Below are 18,439 nucleotides of genomic sequence, written 5' to 3'. Positions count from 1 at the left end.
GAATGTTTTGTTTTATTCGTGTATTCTTACTTTGAAGTAAATGAGTTCTCACTTGAGTCAAAGGATCATTTATATATTCACTGGGTTATATATTCACTGCGTTATCATTTATTTCCCACCTTTGAAATAGTGCGAATGAGAACGAACTTCGTATAATAATTACATAAGATTTAAAATGCAGTTATGTTTAAAACAATTAAAGATTTATTTTCTATGTATGTGGATTAATTTATTGTATTTTTATAGTGTTTGAAGCTGTTATCACGCCCACTGAAATAGTAGATACAAGTAAAGATCCGATTACAGGATTTATAATACTTGACATAGGCTCAGAAGGGTTCATAAATTATAAGGTGAGTCTTATTTTAAAGTATTATACATTTTGTAACATTTTTCATAGTTCGTTACTAACTAATGATTAATTTTATTATCCATTTAATTTAAAAAAAAATTCGTATTCTTATGTAGTATATCATATAAGTGTATCATCGTAGTATATCATTGCGATATATTCGCAGATTTACTGTTATTTTTTTTTCTGCACTATATTAAACACATATAATATTTAACCGAATTTATTTATTACATTTTGTATTTTCCTACTGTTCCAATTGTTTAATGAGTTAATTGTTTCTGTGTGTTATTTATTTCAGTTGCACGTCAGCGATCCAAGCATTGAATCTGCCACAATTCGATTAGAAACTAAAGTTGAAACACCTAATGGTACAGGGATGCGTGTGTTACAACAAGTTTCACAAAACCTAACTAATTCATGGGTAAAATATTTCTTAATTCCTTTTTTGTAAATTATGATGCTTTACCCACTTTTTTTTTAAAGAAAAAAATTATTTATTATGTTTTTTTTTCTTCCAATTTTTAGAAAATAAAATTATATGATGGTAAAAAATTACAATGCACCATTTAATCATGATTAATTTTTTTATCCATATCAATAAGTTTGTATAACATAAGAAAGGACTTATAATCTTTTCAGGTTCTTATGCACTAAACAGCTTTCCCTTTATTCTTAAGTATTAACTGATGAATATATTTATTCATTGAATATCGGCAGGATTCATAACGTAATGTTATTTTCTGTTCTGAAATCTGTACTGCAAAATTGTATGTTCTAGCATTAGTCTTTTTTCTTCTTTTTTTTAAAGAAAAATAATTTGTTGAAATGCAGTTTGCGCAGAATTTAAAAATTATTCTAATAATCCGTGCCAAAGAGACAACACATTTCCTGTAATAGAAAAAAGAATAGTATAATTTATTGAGAATAGTATAGTTCATGATAATACTATAATTCCCATATATGGTTTTCCATGGTGTTTTAAAATATAAATCCATAGCAAGTGAACTCTAATAAAATCGATTCCTGGTGTAATTTTTATTCTTGAGCGAACCTCACTCAATAATGTACAGGGTGTTTCGCAATTATCATTCTTAATGTTTATTATTAGGCTCATTGAAAAAAATCAAGTCAAATAGAACCTATGCAGTTGGCTACGCAAATTAATATTTACGTTAGGGATAATATCGAAATCTGACTAATCACTACTGAAAAAACTGAGACTAAAAACATCGAGATTTGTTTAGGTTCGAGTTTAAACATGGTGCGTAGCGGTTTTAAATAGTGCTTAAAAGTTTTTATTTTCGATTTTTGTTTTTAAAAGCCCTTAAAGGTGTTTTTTTAATGGGGCGTATTTAAAAAGGTGCTTAATTTTCCCTTTTCGAAAATGGGATTTTTTTTTTTCTTTAACCATGTTGATTTTCGCAAACGCGTGGTTTTTATATTCAGGGGTCTGTCCAGACATTTTGTGAAAGGTCCGTTTTTCGTGAAATTGTGATAAAATTACTCACATTCTTTCAACCAGGGTCCGCTTTTATGAATTTGTGCAAATGGGGTCCGGTTATTGCAAAAAACTTTTTCAAGGAGTTTTTAAATTGTGAATAGACACAAGATTATGCTCGGCACTGTAAAATTATAATAAAAAAATTAAATTTTCAAAAATAAACAGCAATTGCTGCTTCTAAATTAGAGATGCAAAATACAAATACTTGGTATTTAGCCTATACTGCTGAACGCAGAATATTAATTTCGGACGAATAATGGAAGAATCGTCTGCCGAAGACAAAACTTAATTCGTTTACATCCATCTTTCTTGTTTTCTGCCCTGGAAAGGGTTTATTCGATTAACAGCTATTATCCGTTAACGGACCCAAATTTCTTCTAAACAGACCCCTGATATTATTCAACGTTATTCACAATTTATTCAACTACAATCTATTTCGGCGTACCGTTGGTTCATAGCGTATAAAAACGCCAATCATTTTACATGTTTGATGAAATACTTGCGAGTTTGCATGTGCATATACTGAGCTGGGTTCGGTGAGATTATTGCATTCTCATGTGCAACTCTGCTGCATTTTGCAAGATATTCTTAATTTCAGGGTTCATTTTCCACCTTCTGATATCAAACCGAAAAATCTCACGATTATTTTACAATGTCTCGATCACAACAATGTAAACAAGAAAAGCGTTCTTTGTCAGAAACTAGTTATTTTGTCATGATCCTGTAAAGTCGTTGAAAATTATTTTAAATTTTGTTAATGTATATAGTGCTTATAAATATTTTTTGAGTGCTTAAAAAGTACTTAAAAGGTGCTTGTTTTTTGTTGGAAAGATTTGGCTACGCACCCTGTTAAAGCTGATTAATAAAGTTAAAACTCCCTTATGTTTCCTGTATAGCCAAGTTGGTTAGCATTGATTTCGATAGCGTGCTTTATATTGATTCTTAGCTTAATTAATTATGTATTCTTGTTTACTTTGGTAGGGATTTTTGATTTAGATTTTTCTTTAAGAATTAAAAAAATATATTGAGGGTAACTCCTTATAAAATCAGTAAAAAAAATTTTTTTTGGAAAGCATCCAAATTTCATTTGTCGCAATATAATTACAGGGAAATGGCACATTCAGTCGTCGAAGTATTCAAGAAATGGAGATGATGTTGAGTGACGATTTAGTGGTTACTGTACTTGCAGACACACCTAATACAGTAGTACATTCAGCTACTCCAGAATATCGATCATCCATTATCCATCGTCCATTTCCACCGTTACCAGAAAGTTTGGTAAATATTATATATTTCCTGAGTTGCATTTTCCTTCCTAAATAGTTTTTCGAGAATATCTATTTAGTAATATGTATCACTCTTTCAGGGTAGATCTTCGCGTGTTACACGTTCTGACAAAGTTCGGATGCAGTTGCGAGGCCAAGTTCATCAACGGTTGTATACAGATGCATTAATCAATGGTAAGTAAATACATAGAACGATAGATATTCCTAATAAAAAGTTTCAATTCTAGATGAATGCTATTACGAGCTCTACTTAAATAGAATCTATCATGACCAGGGGTCTGTTTAGAAGAAATTTGGGTCCGTTAACGGACCCTTCACAAAATATCTTTTCATAAAAACGGACCATTCACAAAATATTTTAACTTAAAAACGGACCCTTCACAAAATGATTTTTCTTTTAATCGGACCCTTCACAAATTTGTTTATTTTCATTATTATTTTGTTAATCGAATAAACCCTTTCCAGGGCAGAAAACAAGAAAGATGGATGTAAACGAATTAAGTTTTATCTTCGGCAGACGATTCTTCCATTATTCGTCCGAAATTAATATTCTGCGTTCAGCAGTATAGGCTAAATACCAAATATTTGTATGCTGCATCTCTAATTTAGAAGGAGCAATTGTTGTTCATTTATTAAAATTTAATTTTTTTAATTACAATTTTACAGTGTTGAGCATAATCTTGTATGTCTATAAAATTTAAAAACTCAAGTTTTTTTTGCAATAACGGACCCTAGTTGCACAAATTCATAAAAGCTGACCCTGGTTGAAAGAATGTGACTTAACGTTTATTTTATATTCACAAATTATGAGTAATTTTTTCACAACTTTGCAAAAAACAGACCCTTGACAGTAATCAAATTTCCTTTGAAATTCTTAATTTAGTCTTCCTCAATCGAAATTAATCAGATTTTGATAAAATTTTATTCGTTACTTAAATATTGACACCACAAATGAGTATATTTTTTAAAATTTTTATTCGGTGATTGCGAAACACTTTTCATACAACATACATATTTGCTTTTTAAACTAGCAGAAGAAAACATCAAGAAAATCCACAAAATTTTATTTCATCGAGAGTTTGCATCGCTTTGTTTAATAGAATTGATAGATTCGTTTTGATGACTATTTTATGTATTTTAACATTGAATTTGTATATTTTTATTTGCATAACATGTTTCATTTGTAGAAAATCATTTATAACTAAATAAAATTTGAAATTATAAAAATAAACTTCATTTACAATAGAGATGCCCATTTTGTTGACTGGTGGCAACACAACTGCAGGTGGAATAGCTTGGCTATCCATTGATAAAGATTGCATTCTTCATTATCAAGTATACCTTACTGGCTTAGATGCTCGGGAGCGTCATTTGTTGGAATTACTGCAAGTGAGACCAGGAAAATATCACCACCCTCTACAGCGTGTCTTGAAAAAATTCGAAGGGGAGCAGGTAATGGTAATGCAATGTCACTTTTCATTCACATTTCCCTCCTTTTAAATTAACCTTCTAACATAATCATATATAAAAATGGGAAGAAAATCCTGACTAAATGTTTCAGGGTGGCTACAAAACAGGGGAAAGTCGGGTAATTAAAGTAATATGCCCAGAAAGTCAGGGAAATTCAAATGTTATAAATTTAAGGTTCACAAAGAGTAATATTTTTTCCAAAATAATTAGTTTTTTTAAGAATCGTTTATTTATTTTAAATACTTATTTTTAACTTTAATAGGAAGTTTAAGTATTTTCTAACATAATTTAAGCTTTAGATTTAAAGCATATCTGAGAGAAGTTACAATAAAAAATAAAATTTCTTTCACTGATTACAAAAGTCACGGAAATTTTATAAAATCAGCTAAATTTTTCTGAGTATTTCTGGCCACCTTATTGAAACAACTATTAGGTTGAAAAAATAACTATTAGTTTGTAACAATAACTAATTGGTTGAAAAGGTACCTATTTTCAAGTTGAAACAATAACTAATAAGTTGAAACAATAACTATGATCAGATTAAAACAATAACTATTATCAGGTTGAAACAATAACTATTATCAGGTTAAACAATGATGATCTATGATCAGGTTAAAACAATAACTATTATCAGGTTGAACAATAATTAATAAGTTAAAACAGTAAACTAATAGATTAAAACAGTAACTATTTTAAGGTTGAAACAATAACTAATAGGCTGAAACAATAACTATTATAAGGTTGAAGGAATAACTATTATTATAATTTCTCTTGAATTAAATAGTAATTTTATTTACTTAATGTAATTTTATTAAACATACATTTTATCAAGTAAGATTAAGTTAGTATATACGTTATCTAGGTATTTTTCTCGTTCTTATTTTTGATAAGAAGTTACTTAAATTTTAATTTTTCGTCAGCTAGTTCTTAGTAAGAATGGTATAATTTTCATGCATTTTTCTTGAAATTCTTTTTGTAAAAAATTATTTTATTTATCTATTTAAAATATGATTAGTTTTTAGATATATTTGATAGATAATAATTATTTTTTTCCTCGGAAAAACAGACACTCAAATGTAACCATAAAAGCTACAAACTATTTATTTTTAAAGGTTGTCTTTGTGCTTGTCTATTTAAATCCGTTAGCAGTTATTACGAATATCTCTTTCCTGATGTAAAATTTTTTTTTTGTCGTCTCTGAAATTTGTCATTTCGTCGTCAAATAATAAAGTAGTTTTCCTAAACGGCAGACGGTATAAAAAAGATGTAAATTTTTCCTCAGGTTGAAGACTTGGCAGAGGACTTGGATGGTCGTAGTTTGGCTTTCATACAACAAGGCTACACTTACCTGGTTGTGACATCGAAACTTAACAGCAAGGCCAAGGCTGTCGAGCTGAGAGCTAAAATAAACGAGGTTAGCTGATTTCTTTTACATACACGTTTCATTTTACAAAACGATGCCGTCCTTATTCAAATAACGCTTGAACTGATTTTATTTTATATGAAAAGAAAATGCCTTTCTAAAAAAATGAACTGCAATGCAATTGTTTTTAAACGAGATAGTATTTATGATGAATGCTTCTATTTATAATGCTGAATAATTGCTGTATAATTAGAATTGCAAACGGTCTATTTTGAAAGCAACATTTTGAATTTTTTATTTTTTTTTTAACTTTTATGTTAGTTTACTTTTATGTTGGTATGAAATCTTGAAATCCAAGTTCAGCTGGGGCTCTATGTCTCATTATAATGCAAGCTCCAATCATTTTCTGATAACTACAAACGGAATTTTATCTATGCTGTGAATCATACTGTGTTCATCAAAATTCTGGAAGCTTTAAGACTAATTAGAGTGCTCAAATTTCTGTTTGAATTTAGTTGAATGCAATTAATTTATCGCTAAAAGGATTTTACCACCAATCAAAAATTTGGTCATCGTCCGAGTAACTACAATGCTTCAGTTTAAACAGGAGCTCCGTGCTAGATAACAATGCATATTTTTGATTTTACCACTACAAACAGAATCTTTCACTTATTTTAGCCAAAAGAAACTTATCGTCAGTACAGTCGAAGATTCGATTGATTTCCTTTATTCAAAAAATTATTAAGATCAAAAAATTTCATATGATTTTTTTTTAAATAGTTTGCATTATGATTAAACACTTCTTTCACTTGAATAAAAGATGTCAAAAATCTTTTTCCAACATCTTTTAAAATATGAATGGTGCGTCAAGCCAAATATTGTGCTTCTAGAATGTATTAACGAACTACATTCTGTGGTATTTCAAATACCTTCATGAATTATCTTATTTAAGGAACCTCAACCCCCTTTCTATTGGTAGTTCCATGCACAGACATTTCGAAAAGCTTAAATGTCCACGAATGTTTCAGGGATGGTAAAATTATAAATTTTCTTATAGCGTGTTTTTATAAGCTAAGAAGCTTTATACGACTTAAAATTTGTCTTTCAAGAAGTTATAGTTTTGGAAAAGAGTAAGAGACATTATCGAGGTACAAGAATTTGTTATTAATCGATTCAAATGCCAATTCGATTTCATTCTACTTTTGAATGTATACTACGTTAGTTTCAATGATTACGATTGTATATTATTGTTTTTTAATACAGCTCTACACACCCCCCAACTGCCTTCCAAGTTACGATGCATCCTCCAAAACAAGAAGTGGGAACACATATCAGGATGGATACAATGACGTATACGGGACAGATTTGAGGAATACGTGTGAATATGAAGGTACTATTTATGATGATGGAGATCATTGGAAAGGTGAACACGAAGAATGCACCATGTGCTCTTGCCAGGTACATTTCTCTTTCTCACTTCTAAATTAAACACAATTAAGAGCTAAAGGCTTATTTAAAATACTTTTGTTTTCTCCATAGAGAGGCCGCGTTGTTTGCGAGAGGACAATATGCCCCAAGCCATTGTGTAACAATCCTATGACGATGGAAGGAGAATGTTGTCCCTTCTGCCCAAGTAAGCCTAATCATCCATCCAATTTTTTTTTCTAGCTGGGTATCAAAACTTTTAATATGCTAATATGCATAAAATAAATATTTTTAGAAAACTATTAAAAAAGTATTGTTATAGGAAATGTAGGATTGTTCGAAATGAAAACGCTACCAAATTCCAATGAATCACTACTAAAAAAGGCGAGACTAAAATCATTTAAACCTGTTTGATTGCTGAAAGAAACATAGAGGAGTTTAAAAACGCCTTCAAGTTTCTTAGAGCAATTAAATTGGCTATGGTGTTTGTGATGTCCGCTTAAATATTATTTTGAGACCATTAAATTGACTCATTTATGTACTTCAATTTCCCTTTTCTATTATTTTTTATTATCAGTGTTTTTTTCTTTAAATTTTCAATAATTTTGAAAATACATACTAAAGTGGGCGGTTCTCTAGAAGTCAGTTATTAAACGTTTCGTTACTATCAGTACGTTTTTATAACGTACTGATGCACGCCGCTTAACCATTTTTTACTGATGTTACCCAAATGCAACGAATCAAAAATTTAGATACTGGAAAGAACAAATAAACTTAGAACTTATTTTGACAAATCGGATTTATCGTGAATCAATATTTTGAAAACATTCGAACAACTTAAAGAAGTGTTTGTTACAATTGTTTCTTTAATGGTGTAAATAAACTTCGTAGCCCTTTTATGGCTTACTGAAATATCGACAACATTTTGACAGGAAGACAAAAAATTACAAAAACTACGTGGAAAAAATTATTAAATAACAAAAAATTAAAAAAAAAAAAAAAAACATTTTTCAAGGAGTAAAAAAATAATTTTTTTTTAGAACTAAATTAAAAATCCTAGGAGGCGCTCATGTTGTGATAAACTTTTATTTACCACCTAAAATTTCCCGTACGTCTTCTTAAAAGTTAGCTTCACGAATATTTTATATTGTAAAGGGTTTTATGTTGAATAAAAGTTTATTTTCTGCTCTATCTTAGTGTGGAAATGCATACAAATTAGTTTAATTTGAGTTCTGACATCATTAGTTTTAATATCGTTGTTTGCTGATTGTTGCTTTTAACATCATTAGTTTTAATATCGTTGTTTGCTGATCGTTGCTTTTACAGGTAACTCTAATGGTTCATCTGAAGTGGACATTCACAAAGGCGAGAGGTATTGTTTCTTCGACAAAAAATATCGTCCTGCTGGTATCAGATGGCATCCCTATGTTCCTCCCTTTGGATTCAGCAAATGCTCTCTTTGTACATGCGACGTAAGTTTTTATTTCCTTTATCCTGGAAATCTTTTGACTTAGTAATCACATGATATGTGAAAAGGCCACGTCTTATACTTTTAATTTTCAACAGATCAATTAACAGAAAATAAATGGCGGTAAATGCGTTGTGATCATTTTCATATTTTGTGCGAAACTCAGGGTAAACGATTTGTTGAAGATTACTCTACGATAACATATTTTTTGACATTGACTCCAGTACCCCCTCCAATCACTCTAAAATCTGATTCCACAAAATTGAGTCATCTTTCGTTTTGCCTTCCTTTTTTCCGACTAGTAATAGATTTCGACAGGAAAAAAAATGTTTCATTTGATTTTTTTTCACCCATTTTAGCAATATGAGCACCCTAAATCATTCTTTTGAATACATTACAAGTGGATAGTTATTTTATCGATACTATGTTTACGCTACAACATAGTACTCATTCTTAAGTTCAATAGCAATATTAATAGAATGACACTAGAGCGCAGTATATTATTTTATTAAAGTCATTATTATTCCTCAAACGGTAAATTTTGGTATTTAACTGTAGCCTTTTTTAACCTTAAGTTTTCATTAACTTGCTTTCATAGAGTGCTTAAATTTCAGCTGGAGTTCCGTGCCTAATGCCAATAATACAAATTTGTTTCCTAAATGTTGCAATCCATTATCAACAGAAAGTTGAAGTTTTTTTTTTTTTTAATTATTTGTTTAAATCCTGTATATTAAATTTTCGATTATTGGGTGTACTCTCCATACGAGTCGTAGTAAAAATGTTTAAATTGATATGTTTATACATAAACGCCTTGAGGTTATTAATAGCTTGGGGGTTAAGAAAGGGATAAAAATAGTATCAAGCATTATTGATGTGATATTAAATGTGAATGAGCCAAAATGTTTGTGTTAGTCCATTCATTCTGTGAAAATGTGTTCGTACTTTCGACTTAACTTCTTATTTTTACAGCCGAAGACTCTGACTGTAAAGTGCGATCGAATCACGTGCCCAGCGCTAACTTGTGCTGAAAAAGATGCTTATAGGGAGCAAGATAACGATTGTTGCAAAAAATGTCCTAGTGAGTACATAGTGTCAATTGCTTTTTTAATATGCATATTGTTCTCCATATCACAGTCCTAAGTAATTTTTTTTAGAATCCTTGAAAAAATTAAAAAATAAATAAATAATAATAAATTAATATTTAATCTATGAAAAGGCAAAAACTCTGTCGAGAAACACCTAACCAGTCTAACTTAATAGTGATAAGTTAGATTCTGATAGAATTCCTTCTTTTTTTTCGCTGTCTAATTATTAACTAAATGCAGTGATTTGTATACTTTTTTGATTTCAGTTTTGACAAGGGTTCTAAAAATATTTATAAAAAGTATTATTAAAAATATTGAATATTTTATTTTCCAAAGGATTTTTTTTTCTTTTTTACCATTTTATCAGCTAACACATTTTAAAGCTAAAAGTTGGTATAGTTCTAAACATAATTTGAAGATAAGAAGAGACTTTACATATATCTAATGTTAGGTAAATCCCCTTATTTAAATTAAGTGTTTAATAAAAATTGAATCTTCAGCAGTCTTTTATTTTTACATACTCACATAAATATTTTGACAAAATTTAGTTGTTTTTGCAATTTAACAGAGAAAAATATTTTTTTTGAGGTACTTCTGTCGTCGTATAAACTCTTTTATTTTTATTTCAGATTCAGTGTTAACGAAAGCTATTGTTATCATCCCTCCCTCAGTGGGTCACCTGGGAGATCAGAGTGGTGAAAAATCAACTGTTAAAGAGATATTGAATGCTGGAGGTAAAGTTGAATTTTAATAGGTGCCTTCTTGTTTTAAAATAAATTTAATAGTCTAGTTTACTCTGAATATAAAGGTGAATAGAGATCATTATCAATATTACTATTTTTAAAACGTACATAATGAAGAAAGTCTGTTTAGATATTTGGGTGCATTAACTAATTATTTTATCCTCGAAACGCACCTTTCTCGAAATATTTCATGGCAAAGGACATTTCCTTAAACATTTTATACTTGCTGTACCTTGAATTGCATTTATAGGAAACGACTTATATGTAAATGAAAATAATTTACATCATTTTAATGTAATTTTCTGCCAGGGAGAAAAAAGACAATATTTCGTTGTAAGTATAATTATTCAAGCGCTTTTGGATACTCTGTATTTTTTGTACTTCCATCTATAAATAAGCTTCATTTGTTGTTGTTTCATTCTTAAATTTAAGGGCACTGCAAACACACATAGTAATACAAATTTCCAATGATGACACAGAGTTGGAAACTATAATGAACCACTAATTAGATTACAATGGAATGCACTGAGATGTAAACAAGTATATTGTCATCGTCTGAATAGTGTTCTCAATCTATTTCCACTCTTGACTCTCGATGTTCGGAAGTTTCAGACAAACGGGATGCACTCGATCGGTTACCAGTCTTGTTTTTCTTTGTTCAGATGCTTCCGACGAACGGGCTTGGGCAGTGTGCTCTTGCTCGGTTACCACTTTTTGCCCATTGCTCTGTGGTTCTGAAACAGTCTGCAATTTAAATTACAATAATGTGCAATAGTAATCCTAGAAGAAAATTTGTTCTTTGATCAACTTTTCATAGTAGAATATGTTAATTTTGAGAGTGACCTTCCCAGTGCTTCCAATTGTCAGTATGTCAAATTTCATCACTCTGGGTCGGATGGCTTAGAAGTCTATAAAAACTGACCGACACTCATTTTGATATATTTAGATTATACCCTAGCTCTTCTTAATATTTTTATTTAAAAAATAGTCCTTTACAAAAAACGGAGACATGGTAAGACTTTCTAAAACGAAGACATAGGCAGCATTAATCGGCACTCTTTGTAATTTAAAGTATGTTTTCATATATCAATAGATACAATGTTTAAAAAAATTGAATGACAAAGGCAAATTTTTTTTTAAAAAGTATTATCAATCAAAGTGTAAAGCATTATTTCTTTTATAATTTAATGTATATTTTTCAAGTCATTGTGATGTCATTTAAATCTACACATTAGAAGGGCAGAAAAAATATTTATTGAGAAAATGCTCTATTAAAGTGTGACGAATCATCATCGAAGTGAATCCTAGCAAATGTTGCGATAAGTAACTAAAATCAATTTATTTGTTGGATGCGACTGAAAAGCATAAATAGAGTTACTGTAATTAATGTCTTAGATTCTCCGACAGGCTTTGAAAATGAGTTATTTTATTTCGGATCTAAATAATAATTTTAAATCCCCATCGTGTTGAGTAGGTTTATTCATTTCGACAAAGATTCTAAAAATGCATATTAACGACTGTGTTTGGAGTACACCCTATTATAACTCTTGTTTAGAATGAATTATCTCGAAATAAAAAAAAATTCCCTTCAAATTTCATATACACTCAACGTTAAAAAAAACTTGATTTCACGAATTTTTTTTCTTTCTAATCCCTTGATAACTTGAATTTTTTTTCACCATAAATAGTGCAGATTTTTTTTCTAAAATTAAGAAAATATTCCAAAAAAAATTTAAGAATGGCTGACAAGGCATGGAATGATGTGTCTTCCTCTATGATAATGAATGGCTTCAAGAAGTCTGGATTCATTAAAGATCACAAAAATAGTCAAACAATAAATATCGTTAATTCTGCTGAAAACTACACCGAAAATGATCGGAACAGATTGACCAGACTCATGAAGCCTGATGACATGGAATTTCATGACTTTGTAAACGTAGATGATGCAGTAACAGTGTGTGGTCAGTGTAATGACAATGATATCGCTCAAACGAAAGCTTCTTGTGAACTATCAGAAGAAGAGGATGAGGAAATCGAAGATTTACCGCCCAATGTTACTAACAAACAAGCACTTTCTGGAGTGGACACTATAAGGAGATTTATTGAGAGGCAGCCGAATATGTCAGAGGAGGCATTTAAAGCTATAGTCCACTTAGAAAGTGTTATAGATAAACTTTGAACAATTAAATCTTTTCTTTAAATGAAAATGTAAAAAATGTTTTTAGAATAAATATGGAATGGTAAATAAGGTATGTAAATAGAGCATTTTTCTTTATTCTACCATCGATAACATGCGAATTTCGATAATTCGAATTTTCGATGTCTCGAATTTTTTCTCCTCTCCCTTCAAGTTCGAGATATCAAGGTTTAACTGTATATTATATGTTAGACAAGTATTTTATGCATGAATTATTGCATTCAACTTATCGTCCCGTGTGTTATTTTCGGAGTGCTCTTCTAATTACTCTGAGCAATGCTTTTGAGGATGAAATGAAATTACTTTTTGAGATAATTGTGTGATGATTTATATTTAGGTTGCAAATTCCGAGGCCAAGTTCATAGAAATGGCGACGAATGGCATCCGACTATTGAGCCCTACGGAGCTGAAAAATGTGTTAAATGTCATTGTAAAGTGAGTATTGTTTTTTCTTTCGCTATTTACGAAAACTACAATTACAAACTAGAGAAAATAAAAAAAAATGCATAGAATTGAAATTTAATAATTAATACCAAGTTACTTCTATCCCCTTAATAAATGATTTTCAGTGTAAGCCTCAACATAAATTTCAATATTTTTTCATAATCACTACTCTGGCGGTTATATTAAAAAACTCATGTGAAATACACACGAAAAATCTACTTATAATTTTGTGAATTTATAATGGCAGGCTTCTGATTTTGTTAAACATCACATTAGTAGTCGTAAACCCATAAATTTGGGTCGGCTGTTCAACGACGGTTATAAAATAAAACAGAGCCGTGATGACTCAGGGGATAAAGCGCTCACCTTCCAATGAGGTGAACCGGGTTCGAATCCAACCGATGACTGGTCGATACGATCTACACCGACCACAGTGCTAACGTAAAATATCCTCAGTGGTAGACGAATCATTGGTTCGAGTCCCTTTGGCGTCAGGCTAACCGTGGGAGGTTTTCGTGGTCTTTCTCACCATGTAACGCAAATGCGGGTTAGTTCCATCCAAAAGACCTCCATGAAGGCAAAACAGCGAACTTTTTGCTGTTTTGTCTCCCCCCCCCCCAAATTCTGATTGTGCGAAAATAAAGCCTTGCAATTTTCGAAGAATTTTAGTTTTAAAATTTTGAATTTTAGGCGTCATTGACTTTTTTTTCAGAAAAAGTTTTTTTTTCTTTTTCTTGTGAAGGGTATGTTTTTGACTCCTGCATTCTAAGTGTCTATCTCAAAAAAAAATATTGCTCTTTGCAATATATTTGATTTTTTGTGTTTGAATAAATAATTATTAAAGTTTATATATTTTTAAATAAAATATAGAAATAAATCTGAATGAAACGCTGTTTTTCATCATTCATTTTATAATAAGCATTCAGTGCGCAAGAAAAAATATATCTTGTTCTTTATGCGCATTTTGTTTCGTTTTTGAACCAAATCGCAGCATACATATCAAATGGTTCTTGCCAAAAAGCAAATTGACAAATATCTAATCGGTTCTTTTTCTGTCATGACGTAATTCATTAGGAATTCGCCCAACAGAGCAAATGAGGGCGTTGCAATTTTTGAGGAATACTGAGGCATTTTTAAATGATATATTTGATTTTGAAAGGGGTTATTTTCTTGACGTCTATCTGTCGCATTCTAAACAAATTTTTCGCGTGTCTTAAATTAACTTAATAGTTTTTCTTTCACAAATAAAAAAGGAATGAAAAAAAAAGGGCGCCGGCAACGGAAGAAGCATTGTGATTGGCTTTAGATACATTTGGGTCAGCTGTGTGTTTCGGGAAAAGACGTTTGCTGGAAAATGTTCGAGGGAAGAGAAACATTTCTGTTGTTTTTTCAGCTAAGTGCTTTGTGAAGGACGCCTGTGTGTTGATGTCTAAGGGCTGTAATCCACTTGAACGACGTTTTGTAATCGTTATTTATTTAACGTTGAAAATAGCATTTTCACCCTGTTTGTCTAGGTTGTTACTGCTTGACTGGAAACTTTCATGTTTTGTTTAAATGTAACTTTAATTATGGTAGATTAATTATATCGATTTTTCAATTATTAAAATTATAATTTTAGCATTTATTGTGCATTCTTATTCTCATGTTATTTGACAACGCTTTTTCGATTTTATGACTAAGATTAAAACGAGTTTTTGTGCTCAACTTAAAAGGAAAGTTATTAATGAGTGTTGTTTAGTTGAAGGAACAGAGTTTTAGTTTGAAAAAAAAAACATATTAAAATGCAATATAGAGAGAAAGAAAAAATTTAAACTGATGATGATAAGTTATCTCTATTTTATTTTATTTTTCACCCATGTTTCGCAGCTGATCCATATTGTATTTGTGGTTATATCTTAACCTAGTAGTCCTGTAGTTTTAAACACAGCCTAAGCTGATTAAAGTATTGGACGTTTTAATTTAAGATAAAGATTAACTCCATTTTGTGACGGAGTTTTTTTGTGAAATTAACCGACATTTGCGTAAATGGAGAGGAAAACCACTAAACTAAGATAATTTGGGAGGTGTTCTTAATTCTTGGTCAGTTTATTACTTAGTATATTTTTTGCATTAAAGTCAATTTGAGTCTGGGGGATATCAACCGGTTTACGATTGGATCAGACATTGCTGGGAACCGAACCTGGATCACCTCATTCGAAGGATTTTGACTAAACGTAAAGTTTTTAAAAACTACAAAATGTATGATTTCTCGATTTTTTTTTGTACTGAGCATTTTTTCTAGTAAATTTTCCTATAATTCTAGTAAAGGTGTCTTACATAGTTATCTTACTCGATACATTTATAAACTCTGAATGCTAGTCTTTATTCAGTTAAAGGCAATGAAGTTTATTTTATCATTTAAGAATTAGTTCGGTTTCGCTCCTCAAAAAAAAAACTTTAAAAATATTCCTGGAAACATAAAAAAATTTTCACGTTCATAAGGAAAGAACATGAGCTTTTTGCAAGTTCACTCAACTTTACTTAACGTTGTTCATTTAAACACTTCTAAATATTTATTTTTCAAAATATTGAGTAACTTTTAAAGATGTCATTTCATCTGAGAGTATCCGATATTTTAATCAGGGAGTATGTTAGAATGATTTAATATACCTTTTCTAAGTAAGAATATGTATTTAAAAAATTTTATTTCCAACTTTCCTTGTTTGTTTCACTTTTTAATGACATAAACATCAGATGAAAATTTTTTAAAAAAAATATGAAGTGAAGGTTTTCAGTGAAAAAAAAAGAAGAAAAAGCTCGAGTTTAAAAACGATAACCTTCATCTTTAGGCTTTAATGAAGCTCCTTCTTGAATTCGCCAAGATTCGGTAGCATTTACCTTGCCCTTTATTAAAGTGGAGCCAACTTCAAAATATTATGTGCACTTCTTTTAGGTCTGCGACAGACTTGATCGATCTGTCTGAAGTCGCGAACCCAACTAATGTGTACCATTCAAAAAATATTGTGTTTTCATATGACTACAGTCTTGGCGGTGCCTTTTAACGGTTTTTTGAGGTAGACGTGCAATAGATCAAGGAAGAGTTGTGTTGGTTTGTTAGGATGGAGAAGGAAAAAAAAGAGCTGAGCTCTCTCTCTTTCAGATATTAATAGTTTGTGAAGCCGTTGTGTTATGATGAAAAGATAATATGTTTTTCGAGTTGTCTGGTGCCAAATGTCTTATTTTTAATTTTCTGAAATTACACAGGTCATGCACCATTTAAGACACAGCAGGAGACACAGGAAGACTGCCTCCATTCATGAGGATGATCTTTATTTTTATTATATAAGGTCTCTCTGATTTTATAAGTGTTAAAAGGACGCCACACTTTTTGACACGCATCATAAAAATACATCACTGAGGGTTGCCATAACTATTTTATCTATATATTTTTTTAAAAATTTTTTTCTTCATAATTATTATGTTTCTTATCATAATGGTTGAAAATCTACAAATTTTTAACTGGAATTTATAGGACGGACGAGCCAAGTGTAAGAGGAAAAAGTGTCCTAAAGAGTCATGCCCTGTCAAGGTGCCTGGTGAAGACGGTTGCTGTGATAGATGCATAGATTCTGGTAAGAAGCTTTTCTATTATGTTCTAGCTTTGTATTGTTTGTACTAGCTTAAGATCATGGTGTATGTATTAGCTTAAAATTGTTGCCCCAATTTAACAATAGTGAAAATATTCGTTTTTGCCCACTCAAAATCTGATTACATGATCTACTCCTAGTTTCACTTCAAATTAAATTCTGCCTGAAAATTTCGTCAAATATGTTCAATAATAGGCAAAATTGTATCCTAATTTTGGCGTAAAAGTTAAATATTTATGACGTTAACTAATTATTTATGATTATAACTCCAGTGGAATTAAATAATTGCTAGAATATATGAAATTACTGCAACATACCAAATTATTAATTCCGTATAAGTCCCAAGAGATTTACTGTTGTATTTCAGAAGATGTATTTACTGTAATCTATCTTTACAGTATCATCAATTTTTCCTTCAATTAATATAGTATGATTCCTTTATTGATTTTAATCTTTAAATAGGCTGACTGACTGTTTTATTAGACAATTTTGTCAATTAGTCTATCCATAAAAAGTGGAAATACGTTCAATTTACTAATAAAAGACTTGTTAACTTTAGGATCAAAAGGGATCGTGAGCGTTACGAAATTAAATCGTTTCAGACTTTAAAAACACCTGATCACACATCACTGAAACTGTAGTAATTCAACATCTCTACTAACTAACCGATATTTATTTTTCAGTGTCTGAATCGTCTTCAAGATCCGCGGAAGGACCCAGCAAAGGAAAGCGAAGGAGAAAGGAAAGGGAACGAAGGCACAGAAAGGTACGGCAACCCAAAGAGAAACAAAACTGAGCATCCATCATCCAACAGGCATTTGTTGAAAGGGGCAAAAATAAACTATTCGGAAGGAGGATTCAGGTTCCTTTTAAGAAAAAAAAGAGCAAAGGCATCAATTTACTACCATTTTTTATTTCCTTTTACCGAAGAGATACAATTCGGTGGTGCTATGCTTTTATACACAAATGGGCTATCCATTTTATAACAAAAAAACCTGGTCAATCCATCTTGAAAAAGAATCGTTATGATTTGTTTTCTTCTAAATATTAGACGAATTAGGAACTGTTTTAAGTGTTTCGCTTCATTATTATATTTTATTCGTGTTTCATCGTGTTCAAGCAACAAATTGTACAGTTGTATATAGTATCTTAAAAAAAAAGGTGATTTCATACGTGGAGGCAGCATGTAAAGTCACAATTGCTCGCTACATATATCTTTATGTCGTTTAGTGTATTTTTTTCTTCCATTTCATATTTATTTCACATTTTGAGAACAATAAATGCTTGTGGTGACAATTAGGAAGCATTGTGAAAGACGTGTACCGGAAGTAAAATTGAACTTAGAAGTGACTTCCATTTTTTGGGTTGTGTAGTTCCTGTTAGAAAGTGGTGAATTATAGCAAATGGTGAACAAAATTCACGGTACATGTTGATGGAAGCAAATGACCTTCGATGGACATAGTGGACAAAGTTATT

General features: G+C 30.6%; 1 protein-coding gene across 1 annotated transcript in view; it reads left to right on the top strand.

Annotated features, from left to right (window-relative positions):
* sog (chordin short gastrulation) overlaps positions 1-18,123 on the top strand; it is a gene marked incomplete at its 5' end in the record, with an annotated part of 89,055 nt that extends 70,932 nt beyond the window's left edge. Inside the window, 14 exon segments of the mRNA NM_001323832.1 lie at positions 247-353; positions 654-776; positions 2,964-3,134; positions 3,223-3,316; positions 4,389-4,600; positions 5,895-6,026; positions 7,239-7,433; positions 7,515-7,608; positions 8,727-8,872; positions 9,838-9,946; positions 10,583-10,687; positions 13,231-13,328; positions 16,849-16,948; positions 17,647-18,123. Of these exon segments, the coding sequence (NP_001310761.1) occupies positions 247-353; positions 654-776; positions 2,964-3,134; positions 3,223-3,316; positions 4,389-4,600; positions 5,895-6,026; positions 7,239-7,433; positions 7,515-7,608; positions 8,727-8,872; positions 9,838-9,946; positions 10,583-10,687; positions 13,231-13,328; positions 16,849-16,948; positions 17,647-17,759 (1,799 nt within the window). The 3' untranslated portion in view covers positions 17,760-18,123.
* Between the last annotated feature and the right edge of the window lie 316 nt (positions 18,124-18,439).

This window comes from Parasteatoda tepidariorum, chromosome 3 (genome assembly GCF_982258835.1).
Source record: "Parasteatoda tepidariorum strain Cologne lab strain chromosome 3, Ptep-v5.0, whole genome shotgun sequence".
NCBI classification, from domain to species: domain Eukaryota; kingdom Metazoa; phylum Arthropoda; class Arachnida; order Araneae; family Theridiidae; genus Parasteatoda; species Parasteatoda tepidariorum.
This window is presented reverse-complemented; position numbering and strand designations above follow the sequence as displayed.